The following is an 18,689-nucleotide window of genomic DNA, read 5'->3' on the forward strand; positions in this document are numbered from 1 at the left end:
GAACAGATGGAGCTATAACTGATCCCCTTGACAGTGTCTGGTGGCTGATGGCAGCACACCAATATATTGGATGCTCCAGGGTCTAGAGATGCTGGCCAGTTTCCTTGCCCCAACCAGTAACTCCTTTCTTTCTTGTTTCGATTGGTAACCTTATTCTTATTTTGCTGAGTGGGTTTTTTGGGTTTCACATGGACACCATGGATTAGCTCAGGCCCACTGAATGACCTTCCTTCAACTTAGGGTTCCAGATAGACAAAGGGCAGACAGATGACAGCCATGACATTATCTTTCATTGACTAGAGGGTGGCAACCATGGTTTGTTGACAAACCGAACAGACCAGGAAGAATCTGAGATTTTCTGACTCTTCGCAGTATCCCTCCATATTCTAGCACTTGATCATAGCCTGCCATCCTAAAGTAATTATGTTGCTAAGCATGATAATTTCATTTGGGCTCTCCTCTTGGCTCTAAACGCACTACGAACGTCTGTTTTCTTTTTAGAATATATCAACTGTAATTGATCCATATGTGTACCTTTGCCTAGAAAGTTACCTTAGTGTTATTACATTGTGGCATATTATGTCTTAGCTCCAGCACCTACAATAAACCTTCATTGCTTGACAAATATGTTTTTGGAGAACCAAGACCCAAACAGGATTAACTCCATCTGAAGCGCTGTACAATGACATCCAAGATCCTGCGAAAACAGATGTAAATGGCATGTGATCATCAGAGAACCAGTCTGTAACCACTGCCTGCCAGGATCTGGAGACTAAAGGTCATTGCTTTCACATTTTAAAAACAACGATGGAGTCCTGCAAATAAGGCAATACTGAATGAGAACTAGAGATCTAGTTTTGGCCATGGTCCAGTTTGGCTACCCCTTGCTGAACTGCTTTTTCTAGGGTTGTAGCCTTCATATCTTAGAAAGACTTGCTACTTTCCCTCCAAATAAAGGCCATTGTGTTCTACACTGTGATTTCATCAGTTGCATGTACTGTAAGGTAATGGTCAAGTGCCTCCATTACATGGCTTTCAAAATCCGTATATAAAGTACACATTTGGAAAATACAGTTTCCACGCAGGACTCCGTGCCAACAGTAAGGCAGGTATAGGTGAGCAGGACTCCGTGCTAGCTGTAAGGCGGGAATGGGGTGAGCAGGCTTCCGTGCTAGCAGTAAGGCGGGAATGGGGTGAGCAGGACTCCGTGCTAGCAGTAAGGCAGGAATGGGGGGAGCAGGACTCCGTGCTAACTGTAAGGCGGGAATGGGGTGAGCAGGACTCCGTGCTAGCAGTAAGGCAGGAATGGGGGGAGCAGGACTCCGTCCTAACTGTAAGGCGGGAATGGGGTGAGCAGCCTTCCCAAGGGATGGCAGGAGTCAGGAGAGGTCTCATTTTCTCATTTTATCTCGTGAACTCATTTTCAGAGGTGGGAGTGAGGCGGGCATTGGAGGAGGTCTCATTCTCTCACCTGGTCTTGTGAACTCACTTACACAGGTGGAAAGGATGGCGGGCGTCAGGAGAAGTCTCATTCTCTCACCTGGTCTCGTGAACTCACTTACACAGGTGGAAAAAATGGCGGGCATCAGGAGAGGTCTCATTCTCTCACCTTATCTCATGCACTCACTTACACATGTGGAAGGGAAGACAGGCTTCTGGAGAGGTCTCATTCTCTCACCTGGTCTTGTGAACTCACTTACACAGGTGGAAAGAATGTCGGGCGTCACCTTGTCTTGTGAACTCATTTACACAGGTGGAAGGGATGGCGGGTGTCAGAAGGTGTCTCGTTCTCTCATCCGAACTCACTTACACAGAGAGAAGGGATGGCTTGCGTCAGGAGAGGTCTCATTCTCTCACATGGTCTTGTGAACTCACACAGGTAGAAGGGATGGCGGGCATCAGAAGAGGTCTCATTCTCTCACCTGGTCACGTGAACTCATTTACATAGGTGGAGGGGTGGCGGGCATCGGAAGAGATCTCATTCTCTCAGCTGGTCTGCCTGGAGACAGTTACAGAGGCACCAGGGAGGATGGAGGCATTAGAAGAGGTTGTGTTCTTTAGTCTGGCCTACATGAACTTGGTTACAGAAGCGCTAGATTTGGTGGGTATTAGAAGAGGTCTCATTCTCTCACCTGTCTCGTGAACTCACCTACAGAGGTAGCAAGGATGGTGGGCGTTAGAAGAGGTCTCATTCTCTTACCTGGTTTGCTCTGACTGGACACAGCTACAGAGGCACCAGGGATGGTGGAGATATTGGAAGAGGTTGCATTCTTTAGTCTGGCCTGTGTGAACTCTGTTACAGAGGCCATAAGGATGGCGAGTATTAAAAGAAGTCTCATTCTCTCACCTGATCTGCCTGCCTTCCTGGCTGATGTTCCGGCTCAGAGAGGATCTGGTCTGGCAGTTCGGGCTGGACTGTTCCCATTGGAGCAGGGTCAAGACAGATTTGCATATGGCTAGGTCCGTCCGTAGAGGTGGCATGGGGGATGAAAAGCGATGCACTGGGAAGCATCCCAAGCGGTTGCAAGCTGCTGAGATTAATTGAGGCATTCCATCCATCAGCTTGCTGTTGTTTCGGTTGATGCCCTAACGGATATGCCCAGACAAGGGTCCCATGCTCACTGTGCCACTAGAATAAAGCTATACCTGGCTGAGGATCCCTTATCCAGTCCTAGGTTGCCTGTGTTCTGGTTCAGGGATGATCTTGCCTGGCAGTTTCCGCTGGATTGCTACCATTGGAGTAGAGTCAAGACTGATTTGCATATGGCTGGGTCCAAACTGAGGTGGCATGGTGGGCAGAAATTGATGGACTGGGATGCAGTCCAAGCGATTGCCAGTGGCTGAGATTAATTCCAATATTCCATCCATCACCTTGGTGTTGTTACAGTTACAGAAGCACCAGAGATGATGGAGATATTAAAAGAGGTCACATTCTTCAAGAACATTAACATTACAAATACATTACATTGAATTACAAATATACAAAAAAAAAACATGGCCCCCTGCACCAGGTGCAGGGTGCCGTGATTTCTTTTATGTATATTTGTGATGCATCTTCTGTCATGTCTTATTAATGTGTGTGTGCTTTTCAGGTGTGTATGTGTGGGTGTGTGTGTGCGCTTTTCAGGTGTGTGTGTAGGTGTGTGTGTGTATTTTATATTGTGCTTTCAGCCCTGATTATGTCCCATTCTGGGGAAGAAACACGTTGGCTGGGCTCATGTTGGATGATTACTGAATGATTCAATAAAAGGCAATTTTGAATGGAAGCACAATTTTATGGTTCCTATTTCATTGGAAATTGAAGGATTGTATTTTACATGGGATAAGATTTTCGTGGAAACACTTCAATATCAACTATCTGAACATTCTTTAGACTGTCACTTGACTCTTTTCCCTTTTTGCATAGGATTGAGTTATTCGGTATGGTCTCAGGGCAGTAAGGCCATAGAGAGGTTGAGTGCTGTGCTTGAGCACTACATGTAATAACAATTGTGCGGCTGTTCTTCTGCCAATAATGCTCTTTCTAGTAGTTTCAGGTCACGTTCTTTAGTCTGGCTGTAGTGATGGCACATATCAAAAGAGGCCTCATTCTGTAGCATCCCAGAATTTATTTATCACATAACATAGCCTGTTGGCGTTTGGTGAGTCTTACGAGTCAGAGCAGAGATACAGGAACACTCTACAAACGTGTGTGTGTATACTCCCCACTGGTATGCAGACGTGGCTTGGGTGGAAGCAGTTTGGAGACATTGCCCTTTAGAGTATTGTGTGTTGTAGGCCATGTCAGAAAAATTCTTTACCATAAGTTCAAAAATCCCTTTACACTATGTGCTTTTCCAGCAGATTAAGCAAAGTTATCCAAATTACAGCCCTATAGAAGGTAGAAGGTGACATAAATGATAAGTAGAGTACATGTTTAGCTATTGTTAATGCGCCAAGAACAGAATTATACAGGATACACATATACAGATGCATTTATATAGGGAGTACTGCTTTGTCTAAACTATTGTGTTCAGTTGTGGCTCGGTTTTGGTAACCACTATCGTCATAACCGTATACACTGAAGGGTTATAGGCCCACTCTATCACGATCACACCTCACTCATCACTCCCAACTTACCTGAGGAAGATTCGAGCCTGTCCAACTTGCTGACCAGCCAATCGAGGTTATATGAAAATTGGGCACAGTTACTTCTGTTACCACGGATGAGGGCAGCTGCAGAGAGAAGAGAAACAACAAAGAGCCATGCTTGTGAAACAGTCCATGGAGGATTCTCAGTACAGAATGTTGATAGCAGGGAACACTTATGAGAAATATTAAGCGAGTGGAAAACCTGCCTCCCTCTTATGTATGATGACAAACTACTCAAATAGGGTGACCAGCCGTCTGTAAATTACTGGCGGATGGGGAGGGTGTCCATGTCTTGGCGGCGAGGTGGGAGAATGATCTGCAAGACAATCCATCCCAAACAGTGTTGCCCAATGCCTCCCTATGAGGTACTTGAGGTGCGCACATGGGTCACTGTCAAAGTCAGGGAACCTGGTTCTCGAAGGAAATGACATACCACATCAAGCTGCTGGAACTGGAGGCTGTACACCTGGCCCAAAAGCCTTCCTTTCCTCTATTTTTACTTGAGTGCCAGGATGATTTTAATAGCACTGGAATGGTCCCATCAGATACAATCTTATGCAAAATAATATAGGTCTAAGGGGAGTTGCCTGTTAATTGATTGCTTAATTTTCCCCTCTTGCTCCCAGACCTTATACGCCTTCAGAGGGGGTCCCTTTATTTACAAGTGAACAGCCTCCTATTGTCTCAGCAGCTCCTCCTTTCCATACATGCACATCTACTTCTTGTCCATCCAGTTGTTCATAGAAAAGGTCGTATAATCATTGAAATTTCTGGAATGTCTGTCAGGAAGGGAAAGTATGAAACATATCAGATCATGGGGATCTGATCTTGCCTTTTTTCACCCCACATGCAGGAACCTTCACAAATGAAGGTGCCATTTTGCAAAAAAAGTGAAATATTTTCTGTCACAACATGACAGAAAAACACACTAGAGGTCAAGGTGTAAATATATTTTGCTAGGAAAAAAGCTAAATTGCTCACAAATCCTGTCACCAGGAGCCAGAAAAAAGAAGTGCGGTAACTACCACACACAGGTCATGATGGGATATTGGAAGGATGAAAGCCCTTAAAGGGGAAGTGTCAGCTTTCAATCTAACATTACTGCAGTTTGTCCCGTTTTTTCACTCCTAAGTTTTGTGAATGATTTGTTTTTTTATGTCACTTAGATTCTAGTGACTTTTCTGTATTTTAATAGTTTTTTAAAAGTAAATTAATGGCATTGGCCAGTATAGCCTATTTCATTGGCTGCAAAAATATTTATTGTCACATAGAAAGACTTGGCCTTCCTGAGATATGGCAAAAATGAAACACAGTGGAAGATATATTCAAAGAAGTGCTCCGGAATCTCACGAGTGGGGGGATTAATCAGTGCTTATAATTATTTATGGAGATCCCCTGTAGCAAAATCCCTGCTTGATACCCATATTTTCAAGAGCCTTCTTCAGGAATTGTTTTCCGATAAAAGAAGGGGAATATAGTATCATTCTGTACTATTCAATTGGAGCATTTATTATTCAAGACCAAACACAGAGCTAAAGACTAAGGCCCGGATTATGGGTTGCGCAGTGCAGAGGTGCTGAAATTGCTAGGTCCAGCATCACTGATTCTCACTAGTAAACCGAATCACTGATTCTGGACAGTAATTGAGCCTCTGCATCTTGCAATTACAAATGTATGTCCTCGAAATGGGGAATAATATGTAGATGTGGAATTACCGGGTCCTTTTACACATGAGGATTCTCCATTCCGGGTTGAATTTCACTCCCATTTTCCAGTTACTTCTTTTACTGGAAAAGGAGGAGAGGGTGTGAGGGAACAGTGGAAGCTGTAGACAGGCATGGGTGGTCATTCCATGTTCTGCCATTGCTGTAAGAGGAGGTCAGGCTGGGCTGGGCTGTGTATGCAGCCTCTGCCCGATATGCATGTGATTTTAACAGACAGAGTTTCTGACTTCTTAAATCAGTCTAGATTTCTCTAGCCCGGAAATTATAGTGTTGGAACACCAGGGCATTGTGTATGTGATCGTACACAGATGTTCCCATCAGGAATACCTCTGTGCCTGATTCATAAATGGGGCTTAAGTAGCAACTACAGTATTATACATGGGCCTTATGTGCCTTATCTGTCATCATATATAAATATGATATCTATCCTGTGAAATGGATGTTGCTGCATCTTCACAAAATTCACTAATTCCCTTTATCTGAGTCAAAGTTACTATAAGTGAATGATTCATCACACTTGTAATCAACAGTGAGTTTTGTAGATTTGCTACCACATAAGAATATGTAGCCATCAATGTGTGATCCTAGGTCTTGGGAACCTCATGTAGATTTGTGTAATGATTAACTGAACGTATAAACATCAGGGCTTAAGGCAAGGACACCTTAGAGAATATATGGCCATAGAACTAACATCATCTGGAGTGTGAGCCCCAAAAGGTGGATCTCTGCTCTTTATGAAGGTAGAAGAAGAAACTCCCATGCACTATAGTGGAACTATTCCTGAAGATTCCGGAGACCTATCTCTCTAGAGGGTGTCCTTCTGGAGGATCTGGAGAAGGTGGCATGTTGAAAGTGCTCAACAACCAGAGCACCTGAGTAAGAAAACATCAGCAATGGAAACCCTGGAACAAAATGAGACTGGTTCATTATGAACATGCTAAAGCTAATGAAGTCTGTAGGTGCTCATTAGATGCGGCATGGAAGCCAGGAAAAAGGGTGGGAAAATGAGTATACCAGACCTGCCTCCTAGCATCCAAGACCTGCACAGGATTGTTAGAAACCATAACACAACAGCATTCTCAGGCTTAATATTTCAATACAGAGATCTTTGGAGAAATGTGATAATTGCAGCTAACCGGTGGCCTGCTACTTAGACATATACTGAGTGCACCTAAGAAAACACAGCTGAGAGCATCACTCTTCACCCCGACCAATGATACAGGTGTGTCTTGCGAAGAGAAGGAAATGAAGGCTTTTACTAACATTTTTGGTTAGATCCTACTCAAATAGTTGTGAGAGACCTCATTCCAAAATCTTTTAATGGATTTGTCATAATTTGAAAACAACTGGTAATAAAGAATTAGTAGGACCCTGACAAAGGAAAACAGCTAATTTAGTAGCATGCACTGTATATTGGTGATTAGTGTTAATATTCAATGACCAGTTCTTTGCCTCCACAGGTTTAAGGCAAGGGGTTCTCTAACCAGCCAGGATTAGTAGCCAGAACAGATCAGGCACTGTTGGGGGTCCTAAAACTGGCTGGTGGGCCCTGCTAAATAAGTGCAGAAACCTGCATTGCTTTAAGAATGGTCACTCATTTCTGCACCTTCAGCAGGCCACTTGCATGTGAGTATTCAGATGCTTATGTACATATGCAGAGGCCTTGGACAAAGTGAGAGTTAACTACTTTATTTTTAGAGAGACCAAGAGGTGATAAACTGCGGTGCAACACTGAGGCAAAGCACCCCAAAGCCTTTTCTATACCACATCTTACAAACCAGACCATGGTACCGCAAATTTTACAAATGGTGTTTTATTCCAATGGCACAATACATCAAACCTTGATAGAGTAATTTATACCAAATTTTACAAACCATATTACGATGCACCTCACATGCCGTGGCACACCACGCAAACCTTGGCACACCGTGTTTTGCAAACCGTGGTATAGTATACACCTTACAAACCTATGAGAGCATCCAAGTTACAAATGGTGGCACTATGCTTATTAAATACCATATCACTATTCATTTTACCAGCCATGGCACGTTGAAGGAACAAGTCACTAACCTGTAACTACAGTTCTCCAGCATTGGCATCTTTCATAGATCCAGAGGCTTTAATCATGTGCTGTCATTGAGCTGGGACTACCTACTTGACAACATCAATGATTCAATTATCCAAATTTATGGAAGATCCAATGGTATAGGAGCTCAGAAACCATAGTAGACTGTGCACCTTTTAAATCATTGTCACAGCGCCTATTTTAAAATGTGGTACAGTGAATTCTGCAAATCATACCACAGTACTTACAAACCAACTGCCATGCAAGTTTCACAAATAGTGGCAAAGCACATCTTATTTCTTGAACACACTCACCGAGTAATTCATACAGGAGGTTGAGGATTTCCTTCCAGGCTGGTCCGGCTTCATCACCAGCAACCTCTGCAAAGTGAGCAGCACTGCTGTAAACATTAAGGCGGTCGATGCAGTTCAACACCAGGGCCAGCATCCCCTGCAAATATACCAGAGAGAAGGCATGTTGTAAGAAAGTCAATTCTTTTGGGATGCAGCAAAATGAGGGGTTTGGAATTCCCTAGCTACTTCTATGGACATTTCTGCATCATCATTAATAGTCTGGTTTATCAGTATGACGTACACTCAGACATACAAAATGCTAGGTTGGTAGTGTTCACCTTACCCAAAGAGATCAAGTACTGATTTGCCCTAGGCAAGGATATTAACCACTCTTTCTCAGACTTCTCATGTGATTTTAAACTGGGGTTACAGCGTATCACTTTCAGAGTCTTTATTCACTCCTGCAATTGCACCACCTCGGCGATAGATAGATGTTGGGCAGGAACCTGTGATACCACCTAGAAGGAAGACACGCTGACAGTGTGGTGCATGATAGTCATGTAAAGTCACTGCTTTTTGCAGATTGCCTTCTGTATAATGCTCACACAAATTTGTACCAGGCATATCTTTCCTCAATGGCTGCCCACTGCCTTCATCAATGAAGTAAGATACGTATCTATAACAATAGTTCTCCAGCATTAGTAACTTTCATAGATTCACAATCTTAAAAACTCCATCTCATCAGGCTCGGATCTCTCATCCTTATATAATTAAATAGTAGTTTATCTATGTGTCAATACATGTATATGAGCCTCTAAAGCAGGGGAGGAGTGTGGGTTACGTGTGAATCACTGGAAGATACCAAATTAAGGAGAACTATAGTTAAAGGGATAGTAACTTCTTTTCTTCTCCAGCATAGTGCCCTTTGTAGATTCATATGGTTGAATACAGATTAGCTAAGTGTGAGAAATTGGGTTACTGGATGTGGGGTTGTGGGGGTTGAAACACTACACACACAGGAACTGCAATCCATGTCAAGGTGAAGCCACAAGCAACCCCAAATTAACCTGTGCTAAACCCTCTGGTAGCTTGGCACAGAGCAGTCAGGCTTAACTTAGAGGTAATGTGTAAAGTATTTATCTAGCACTTCAAACAGTAATAAAGTGAAAACACACCAATTTAGGAAAAATAGAGTACATTTTAATAAGTAAATCAAGACCAGAACAACAAAAATCTACTCAGAAGAATCAGAGATATGCAAGTTGAAAGATTTCAATAAAAATAGTGCCAAAGAGCCCAAATCGTCAACTGTGGATATCTGGTCGCTAGACAGGGACAAAGTTACAAGTAGAGGCTGACCACAATGGAGCGCAGGACGGCTACAGGGACCCAGCTAGGCCCGCTGAACAAGAGCACCTTAAATCCTGGTTGCGTAAGATTGCAGAGTACCACATCGAGGATGCGGAGTGCAGTTGAGGTGATGTGTCTGTTCCAAGGAACTGCAAGGCAGCTGTGCGAGATCCTGTATCATCACTAAGGATCCCATTGACGAGGGCTTGGACTTTTGAGGGCCTGCATTGTGCAACGGCAGCTCCGATGGGGCTGTGATGCAAAGACCTTCCGTCAGGAGGGACCAAGCAGCAGAGGGGATGCATCAGTTCTGCTGGCTCCACAGATGGCATGGCAGAGCAACTTCCAAAGGTCCAGGACTGGTGTGGCACCACTTGGCAGGGTAGGACTGACAGAAGAAAAAAGTCCATGTGCTGGATTTAAGGTTGTTGGAACCTTCTGTCCCCGATGTAATAGTCAGGAGACCAGCAAAATAGCCCTTGGAGTCACTCTGGGGTCCACTGATGCAGGTTCAGTCCTTCTCACCCAGGTTAGAGGGCAACAGGTCAGTACAGCAGGGCAGTAGTTCTTCAGAGCAGCAGTGCAGCAAAGTGGCAGTCCTTTCAGCAGCACAGCAGTCCTTCTACCTGCCAGAATCCACAGCTCCAGAAGTGCACTGAAGAGTTGCGGTCTGAAGTCCTATATTTATATTTGGTGTTCACTTTGAAGAGGACAAAGCTTCTAGAGGGTTCCACCACCCCGGAGGAGTCAGGCATCCCATTCCTCCCTTTCCTGGCCCCAGCTCATCTAGGGTCATAATAGACCAGTGGCAATCCTTTTGTGAGAGTGCTCAGGTAGTGCCTTTGTGATGTGCAAGTGTGGTAGGTGACAGCTCCTACCCCTCATTAAAACAGAGTGGTCCATCCTGCCAACACTTATCTTCCCTTTTTCCCACTGTCTATGAGTAATACACAACGACCAGCTGCCAGCTACACCTAGTCATGTGACCCAAGATTAGCCAGCAGACACCAAATGGTTGGGACAAAAACATGGCAACTTTCTAAAAGTGTAATTTTCAGAATTATGATTAAAAATCCGACTTTACCATTAAATAGGGCTTTTAATTACAATTCTGTAGAGACCAAACTCGATCTGTCTACCTGTTCCCAATTGGAAGTTACAGCTTATTTAATGTAATAAGGTAACTCAAATGTTATCCTATGGGAGAGGTAGGCCTTGCAGTAGTGAAAAATTAATTTAAGAGTTTTTCACTACAAGGATATATTAAAGAAGTACATGTCCTCCTTTTTAAATACATTGCACTCTGCCCTCTGGGTAGTTCAGGGCCTACTCTAAGGATGACATATGTATTAAAAAGGAAGGTTTAGGCCTGGCAAAAGGTTTATTTTACCAGGTCAAAATGGCAGTTTTAAAACTGCACACCCAGGCTGCGATGACAGGCCTGAGACAGGTTTGAAGGGTTACTTAAGCGGGTGGCACAATAAGTGCGCAGGGCCACTAGTAGCATTTAATTTACAGGCTCTGGGTACATGTAGTACCACTTTACTAGAGACTTACAAGTACATTAAATGTGCCACTTGGGTGTAAACCATTTCTACCAAGGAGCACAGTACTTTAGTACTGCTTAGCGGTGGTAAAGTGTGCTGAGCCCTAAAGGCAATAAAAAGCGGAGTAAGCAACATAGTAGGATTGAAGGCAGAACTTTAGGGGAGAAACATGACAAGGGTGCCAGGTATAACACTAACTAGTTCTGTGGGAGGCTGGTTTAGTATATGCTGCACACTTATTTAAGTGACACACCTTGCACTAATCCAGGCAATCCTTATGGGGATTTTAGTGGTCTTTGGTAACTTTTGAAAGCTCTCAAAGTGGTGGCTGTGGAGAGCAGCCTTCAGGTTTATATTGCAAGAGTGTTAAGCAGCTTATTTTACCAGTTTAATCATGTAGTGTAGTTTGAATGGGAAAAAAACACAGTGTGTGTATATAAGAATATGTCTATTTATTACACAACACTCACAAACACATTGGTATATCTCCTACCCAGAGATATCAACACAAATACACAACAATACTTCTATTGCAAAAAAGGTAAATACGTAGCAAATGCAGTGGTCTCCAGGGGGAGACCAAACTATATACTAAGAAAGTGGAATGCAAACTGTGACTAAAGCTGGGACTTGGACCAGGAGACTCATAGGAGCTGGGGACATAAGGAACCACTCATGGTAAGTACCTAGGAACTCCGTGGAGGCTATGTGCAGAGTGGAAACACAGCTGTGTGTCCAATAGAAGTCATCAGGGAAGTTGCAGTTTTTAAGAAGAAGGACCCTTCCCAGTAGACCCTGAAGAAGCCCTGTGGAAGACAGAAGGTTGGTGAATCACCCCACCAGTGTATACCCCAGGAACCAGGATACCTACACCGGGGAAGCTATGTGCATGCAAAGTGACGTCAGAAACCGCCATAGACTACAACGGAGGACTTCAGAAAAGTTGCCGCTGGAGAAGACTGTGCCAGAGTCCGGTGGAATCCAAGGATGGATTCTTGAAGTGAAGAGCCTGGACAGAGGGTAGGATACTCCCATATCCTTTGTCCAGTTTTGCGCCAGAGCAGGAGCCAACGGCTCCCCTGAACTGGTTCAAACTGGAATATGCAAGGAGGGCACCAAATTTGCCCTTCAAAGCAGTCTGGTGGCGCTAGTAAGCGTCCCCATGCCAGTTTAATACACTAAGTCCTGTCTGGGAGATGGTCACACTTCCCTGTAACAAGAAACCTATTGTTCTACCTTCCCCTGTTTGAGCTTGGCTCAGCAGCAGGAGGGCACAAGTGCATCTGTGGTCATCAGCAGCACTAGATTGCTGTCAGATGCTACAAGGCTGTAACCGGGAGTACAGGGGGGTACCCCAAGGGAGCCCCCCAGTATATGGGATCATACTTCCAACACTGGAATCAGAGTTGGGGTATGATTCTAACATGTTTGTTACCCAACATGACCTGGGCAGCCACTATATAGTTAGACATCTCATAATCACTATTTGTATTAAAATGGCTGACCGCACTTACAAAGCCTGGAGAATCGACTCCAGAGTTTGTAAGAGTGTCCTGCTCATGCAGAGGCACCCTCATACTTTTAACCAAACACACTGCCTTCAGGACTGAAAGGGCTGCCATAGGGGTGATTTAAAGTTTTTAAGTGCAGTGACCTCAGATTCAGACTTATATCTGTCGTGAGGGGTGCAAGCAGCAACTCACACAGGCTGCAATGGCAGGCTTGTAGTCACAGTTTAAGTGGTCTCTTATGGGTGGCACAATACATGCTGCAGCCCAAGGGAGACTCCTGGTGTAACTATGCCCTGGGGACCTTAGTTCCATTTACTAGGGACTTACAAGGGTACACCAGTAGCGAATTGTGGAGGTACAGAAGTACTTACCAGAGTCAATTTATGGTGAAAGCACAGTGATTGGGGTCCTGATTAGCAGGATCCCAGTCAGACTAGTCAAAAACATACGGACACCAAGCAAAAAGTGAGGGTAACCATGGAAGCAGATCCTACAAGCTCATAATTTAGTGGAAGGCAAGAAAATGCTTACCTTCAGCAAATAACTTTCTCAAAGCCACTTGTCCCACTATTATCTCTTCTCTTGATTGTAAATACAGGCAGTAGTGGTAGGAGAAAGAGTGGGTGGAACTGCAGATGTCCTTTAGGGCTATTCTTGCAAATAGTGCTGTAGCGCGACCTCTCTTGTGGAATGAGCCCTAATTTGTGGTGGGACTCACAACGTGTTGCATTCAATCTGCACATAGGTAACAGGAGTAAAGAAGACAAGCTAAAGAAGATCGCCTCATACTCCTAAGAGTGATATGACCATGATATAAATCAGTGGCAACCATTAGTATCCACCCCTTGGTCTCCGGAAACAATCCGTCCATGGTTCTACAATGTATCATGGTAGTCCCCATCTCGGGGAGCCTTGTCTCACATCGGGTTAGTCAGCCGATCCCCCGTGTCTTAAAATAGGCCATGGTGGGCCTGCCGAAGCCCCCCACCTTAAAGCACAAGTTACCTACCTTTGATAACGATGCATCTGTAAGAGACATACATTAGTTATAGATTCTTTACCTTAGAATTACCCCCAGGCGTCAGACTGGATGCAGAGAATTTTTTCTGTAGCAGTACACCTGCGTGTCAGTAGGTGGCGTCGGTCGACTCTGCGTCCATCGTCGGAGCCCCTGCACACTGACGTTAGTTCTGACACAAGCCAGAAGCGCAGAGCCATGCAAGACACTGACCATTGGTGCACAAAACTAGGGCCCTGGAATGGAGTCCCTATCCCTAGAAGTCAGTTCGCAGAACGGGGAGGATGGGTGGGGTGGTAAGGAATCTATAACTAATGTATGTCTCTTACAGATACATTGTTACCGAAGGTAAGTAACTTGTTCATCTGAAAGAGACCATTAGTTATAGATTCCATACCTTAGAATAGATACCCCAGCAATGCCAACCCCGGAGGTGGGTCTGCAAACTAAGTTCACATCTCCAGACTTGGCTTTCCAGGCAGTAATGTTTTGTGAATGTGTGCAGGGATGCCAACGTAGCTGCCTGACAGATGTCAAGCAACGGAACTCCATGTCCCAAAGCAGTAGAGGCTGCCATCGCCCTGGTAGATTGGGCGAGCAGTCCTACTAGAGGTTCGTTTTTCACTAAAGAATAACATGGTGTTGATGCATAGGACAACCCGAAGTTTCTTGGCACCCACATCTCCCACGAAAAGTCCACAGGAAAATCTTTAGTGCGGTCAAGGTAGAAGGACAGCATGCGTTTTGGGTCCAGACGGTGGAGTCTCTCCTCCTCTTTGGAAGGGTGTGGAGGCAGGAAGAAGGTGGGCAATATGATGGTCTGACCTATCTGGAAAGAGGTAACCACTTTTGGCAGAAAAGATGGCCTAGTGCGAAGGACCACTTTCTCCGGATGAACTGCAAGAAAAGGAGGCTTGGAGGAAAGAGCCTGAAGCTCACCCACTCTGCGAGCAAACGTGATGGCAAGCAGGAAAGCGGTCTTCAAGGTAAGAAGACGGAGAGGACAATTATGTAGTGGCTCGAAGGGAGCACACATAAGCAAAGTAAGAACTAGATTCCCACTGGGGCATTATGAAAAGAAAGGGAGGAAAGAGATGAGTAATGCCCTTTAGTAAACTATTTACAATCGGAGACTTGAAAAGAGAAGGTTGATCAGGAAGGTGCAGAAAGGCAGAGATGGCTGAAAGGAAGCCTCTAAGAGTGCCCAGAGCAGAGCCCTGCTAGGCCAAAGATAGAATGAAGAGGAGAACCTCTGAAAGAGGGGCAGAAAGGGGATCCACAGCCTTTGCTGTGCACCATACCACAAATTTGTTCCATCTACAGGCGTATACCATTTTAGTGGAGGCACACCTGGCTGCCAAGATGACATTACAGACTTCGGGAGGAAGATCGGAAGCTGTCAACTGTCGCCACTCAATCTCCACACAAGGAGGAGGAGGCTGGACAGGTTCGGGTGGAGGACCGTCCCCTGCTGCTGTTTCAGAAGATCCTCTCGAAAAGGCAGTCTGATCGGAGGATCAACGGCCATGCTCAAGAGCTCTGAGTACCAGACTCTTCGTGCCCAGTCCGAAGCCACAAGAATGACTTGGGCCCGGCTGCGCTTGATCTTATTCAGCACTGTGGGCAGAAGTGGTACAGGTGGAAAGGCAAACAGAAGGCCGCAACTCCACTCACGACAAAAAGCATCACCGCACGAGTACCGCCTTGGAAACTCCAACACGCAGAACTGCTGACATTGTGCGTTCTCTTCAGTGGCGAACAGATCTAATCAAGGCTTTCCCTACTGCCGAAAGAGATCTTGCACAACCTCTGAGTGAAGACGCCATTCGTGATCCATAATGCACCGGTGGCTGAGTTTGTCTGCCCTGGCGTTCAGGGAACCTGCCAGGTGTTGAACCGCTAGGGATATGCCCTGATGTTCCAGCCATGTCCAAAGGCAAAGAGCCTCTTAACATGGGGTCCACGACTCCAACCCACCCTGTTTGTTGCAGTACCACATGGCGGTGGGTTTGTCTGTGAACACCTGCACTACTCTTCCTCTGACATAAGGAAGGAATGCCTTAAGGGTAAGACGGATAGCCCGGATCTCCAATAGGTTGATGTGAAGACCAGACTTCACCGGAGACCAGAGACCCCTGATCTCCACCTCTCCCATGTGGTCACCCCATTCCAGGAGAAACACATCCGTCACTATTGTGAACTCTGGTTGGGAAAGGGATCTGCCGCTGCCGCAATTCTGGTTCATGAGCGACAACTGCAAATTGACGTGCAGTCCTCTCTGAGATCTGGACGACATCGGAAACATTCCCCTGATGCTGCGTCCACTGGAACGTCAGGTCCCAATGCAGAGCCCGCATATGCCACCTGGCATGATCCACCAGCAGGATGCAGGAGGCCATGAGGCCCAGCTGCCTCAGGGTCATTCTCACCGAAATCCGGCAAAGAGGCTGAAACAGCGCTGTATCCAGAACTGCTCTAATGAAAAGGAGGTTCTGAGAGGGAACCAGGTGTGACTTCGGCACGTTGATAGTGAACCCCCATCGAGTGCAGGAGGTCCATCGTAGTCTGGAGGTAGGAAACGGCAGCCTGGGACGAGCTCGACTTCAACAGCCAGTCGTCAAGATAAGGGGACTGGAAACCCTGATCTGCGCTGATGAGCAGCGACCACTGCCATCACTTTCGTGAACACCCGCGGGGCACTGGTAAGGCCAAAGCGGAGCACAGAGAACTGAAAATGGCCTAATGTGAACCGTAGGTAATGCCTGTGGGCTGGCAGGAATGGGATGTGGAAATAGGCGTCCTGCAAGTCAAACACTACCATCCAGTCTCTGGGATTGAGGGCAGACAGGACCTGAGCCAACGTGAGCATTTCGAGCTTCTCTTTCCGGAGAATGTGGTTGAGGGCCCTGAGGTCTAAGATAGGATGCAGGCCTTTGTCCTTCTTGGGTACCAGAAAGTAGTGGGAGTAACAACCACAGCCTACTTCTGGCACAGGGACCCTTTCCATAGCTCCTTTGGCCAAGAGCTGCAACTTCCTGGCGAGAAGGGCCAAGTGATCCTCCAGTATGCAATGGAGTGCTGGTAGCATGGAGGGAGGGGTAGTCTTGAAGGTGAGGGAATAGCCCCTTCGGACGATCTGCAAAACCCATCTATCTGACGTGATGTTTTGCCAGTGGGGAGGTGATGGCGAATCCTGCTGCTCACTGGCTTCTGGTGGCCCTGACCAGGAGGATTTGGAGGCTGCTGCAGGGGGGCATGGGTCTACTGGCTCGCCCGCTGGCCCCCAGACCCGTGTCGCTGGTTCCCACGTCCGCCTCCACGCAGAGTCTGGGTAGCTTGCGCGACCGTGTGGCCAGATTGGGTGGAACATGGTGGGGCACCCCTTCCGTAGCTACGAAAGGGGTGAAAGGCGGACTACGTGGGGCAAGAGGTTGCAGCAAGGCACAAGGATCTGGCCGTAGCCCAAGAATCCTTGAAGCGCTTGAATGCTGAGTTTGCCATGTCACCCAACAGGCGACGGCCATCAAAGAGCATGTTCAAAAGGGTGGATTGGACATCCCTAGAGAAACCAGACATCCTCAGCCAGGCGTAGCACCTCAAGGCTACTGATGTGGAAACCATTCTGCCCAGAGAGTCGGAGGTATGCAGCCCACACACCGAATGGTGAACTTAGATGCATCTCGACACTCTGCCACTTTGTGGGTAGGAATGGCCCGGGCCCCCTTCGGGCACTGTGGCAGTACTTGCGCTCACCGACCACAGCGCTAAGCTGGCGGAAAAAAAACATCTTCTTCCCAAGTTGGTCCGACTTCTTGGATTCCATACTGGGGGAGGGAGCAGTAGGGAATGCACCCTTAGAAGGCGAGGCTTGGACCACCAAGCTCTCGGGGGTAGAGTGTTGGTAGAGGAAGAGTAGGTCACCCAGGGCCGGGCGATGGTGTCGGTCAATCATCCTGTCCACAGGAGTACCTGTGCTGGGCTTGGACCAAGTGCCCAGAAGGGTGTTGGTGAGGTCTTCATTAAAAGGCAGCAGGCGCACCGAAGAGCCGCTCCGGTTGAAGTACCTCTGTCAGGAGGTTTTTCCTGACTGGCACCGTAGAAAGCTCCAGGTCCAAGGCCTCAGCCGCCCTACGCAACACCACTGTGTACGAAGCTCCCTCGTCCGTAGCCATGGTAGGGGGGGGGAGAGCATGCCAAGGTCTGGGGAGGTATCCAAACCACTGGCATCACCCAGTTCCTCTCGCCCTTCCGGCTCTTCAAGCTGGTCAGCTAAAGGGTCTACAGACCCCTCCCAGTCCTCCTGACCCTCCCCTGGCTGCCACTCAGGGTGATAGGGAACACACGGAATGAACAGCGGTACAAAAGTACCCTCCGGCACCAGTACCGGCGTCGAGTGATGTTAAGTCTGACGCCATGTCCAAGTCGGGGGTGAGGGCTGGGGTCGACAACAGTTGGGGGCAGAACCGGCATCGGGGAAATCGTCACTGAAATCACCTCCTGGGAAGGTACTGTGAGGACGACTGGCGTCGATCCGGATCCAGGCCTGCCGCTCTCCGGTGCCAGAGTCATGCTGCCCAAAAATGCTATGAAGCGCTTCGTAAAAAGCTAGAAGCTGGGCAGGGGAAGCTCCGGGAAAGGGAGGGAATTGCGGAGCCGTTCCAGAAGCGAGCTCCAAAGACAGAGCCAGAGAGCGACGATGCTCTGGGTCCCGCGTCGCGTCAGCCGACAGACGGGGAGAAGGCGAAGAGCGATGATGCTTCTTCACCTTCTTCTTGTGCTTTGACTTACCAGAGGAGTGCGAAGACTTTGATGATGAGTGGTGGGAGCTCCACGACTAGTCCCGAGACCTTCCTCTCGACTGGGTCCTCAAACGGCGGGGAGCGGACTGACGGGCCTCAAAGAGCTTTCGGGATTGCTCTGCAAAGACTTCGGATTCATGGCCCGGCAGTCGGAGCACGACTTCGGGTCTTGGTCACGCTCCAGGCACCAAAGGCACACGAGGTGAGGATCCGTGATGGACATAAATTTTCTCCGATCTGCGCTGGCTGAC

The 18,689-nt window shown here is 46.9% G+C and overlaps 1 protein-coding gene across 4 annotated transcripts in view; it reads right to left on the reverse strand.

Annotated features, from left to right (window-relative positions):
• RYR3 (ryanodine receptor 3) overlaps nt 1–18,689 on the reverse strand; it is a 2,047,168-nt gene that overhangs the window by 1,338,290 nt on the left and 690,189 nt on the right. For all 4 annotated transcript variants that reach the window (XM_085627314.1, XM_085627313.1, XM_085627312.1 and 1 more), the window contains 2 exons: nt 8,235–8,370; nt 4,120–4,215 (listed from right to left, as the gene is read on the reverse strand). In XM_085627314.1, coding sequence (XP_085483440.1) covers nt 4,120–4,215; nt 8,235–8,370 — 232 coding nt within the window. The remainder of the gene's footprint in view (nt 1–4,119; nt 4,216–8,234; nt 8,371–18,689) is intronic.

This window comes from Triturus cristatus, chromosome 9, assembly GCF_964204655.1.
Source record: "Triturus cristatus chromosome 9, aTriCri1.1, whole genome shotgun sequence".
NCBI classification, from domain to species: domain Eukaryota; kingdom Metazoa; phylum Chordata; class Amphibia; order Caudata; family Salamandridae; genus Triturus; species Triturus cristatus.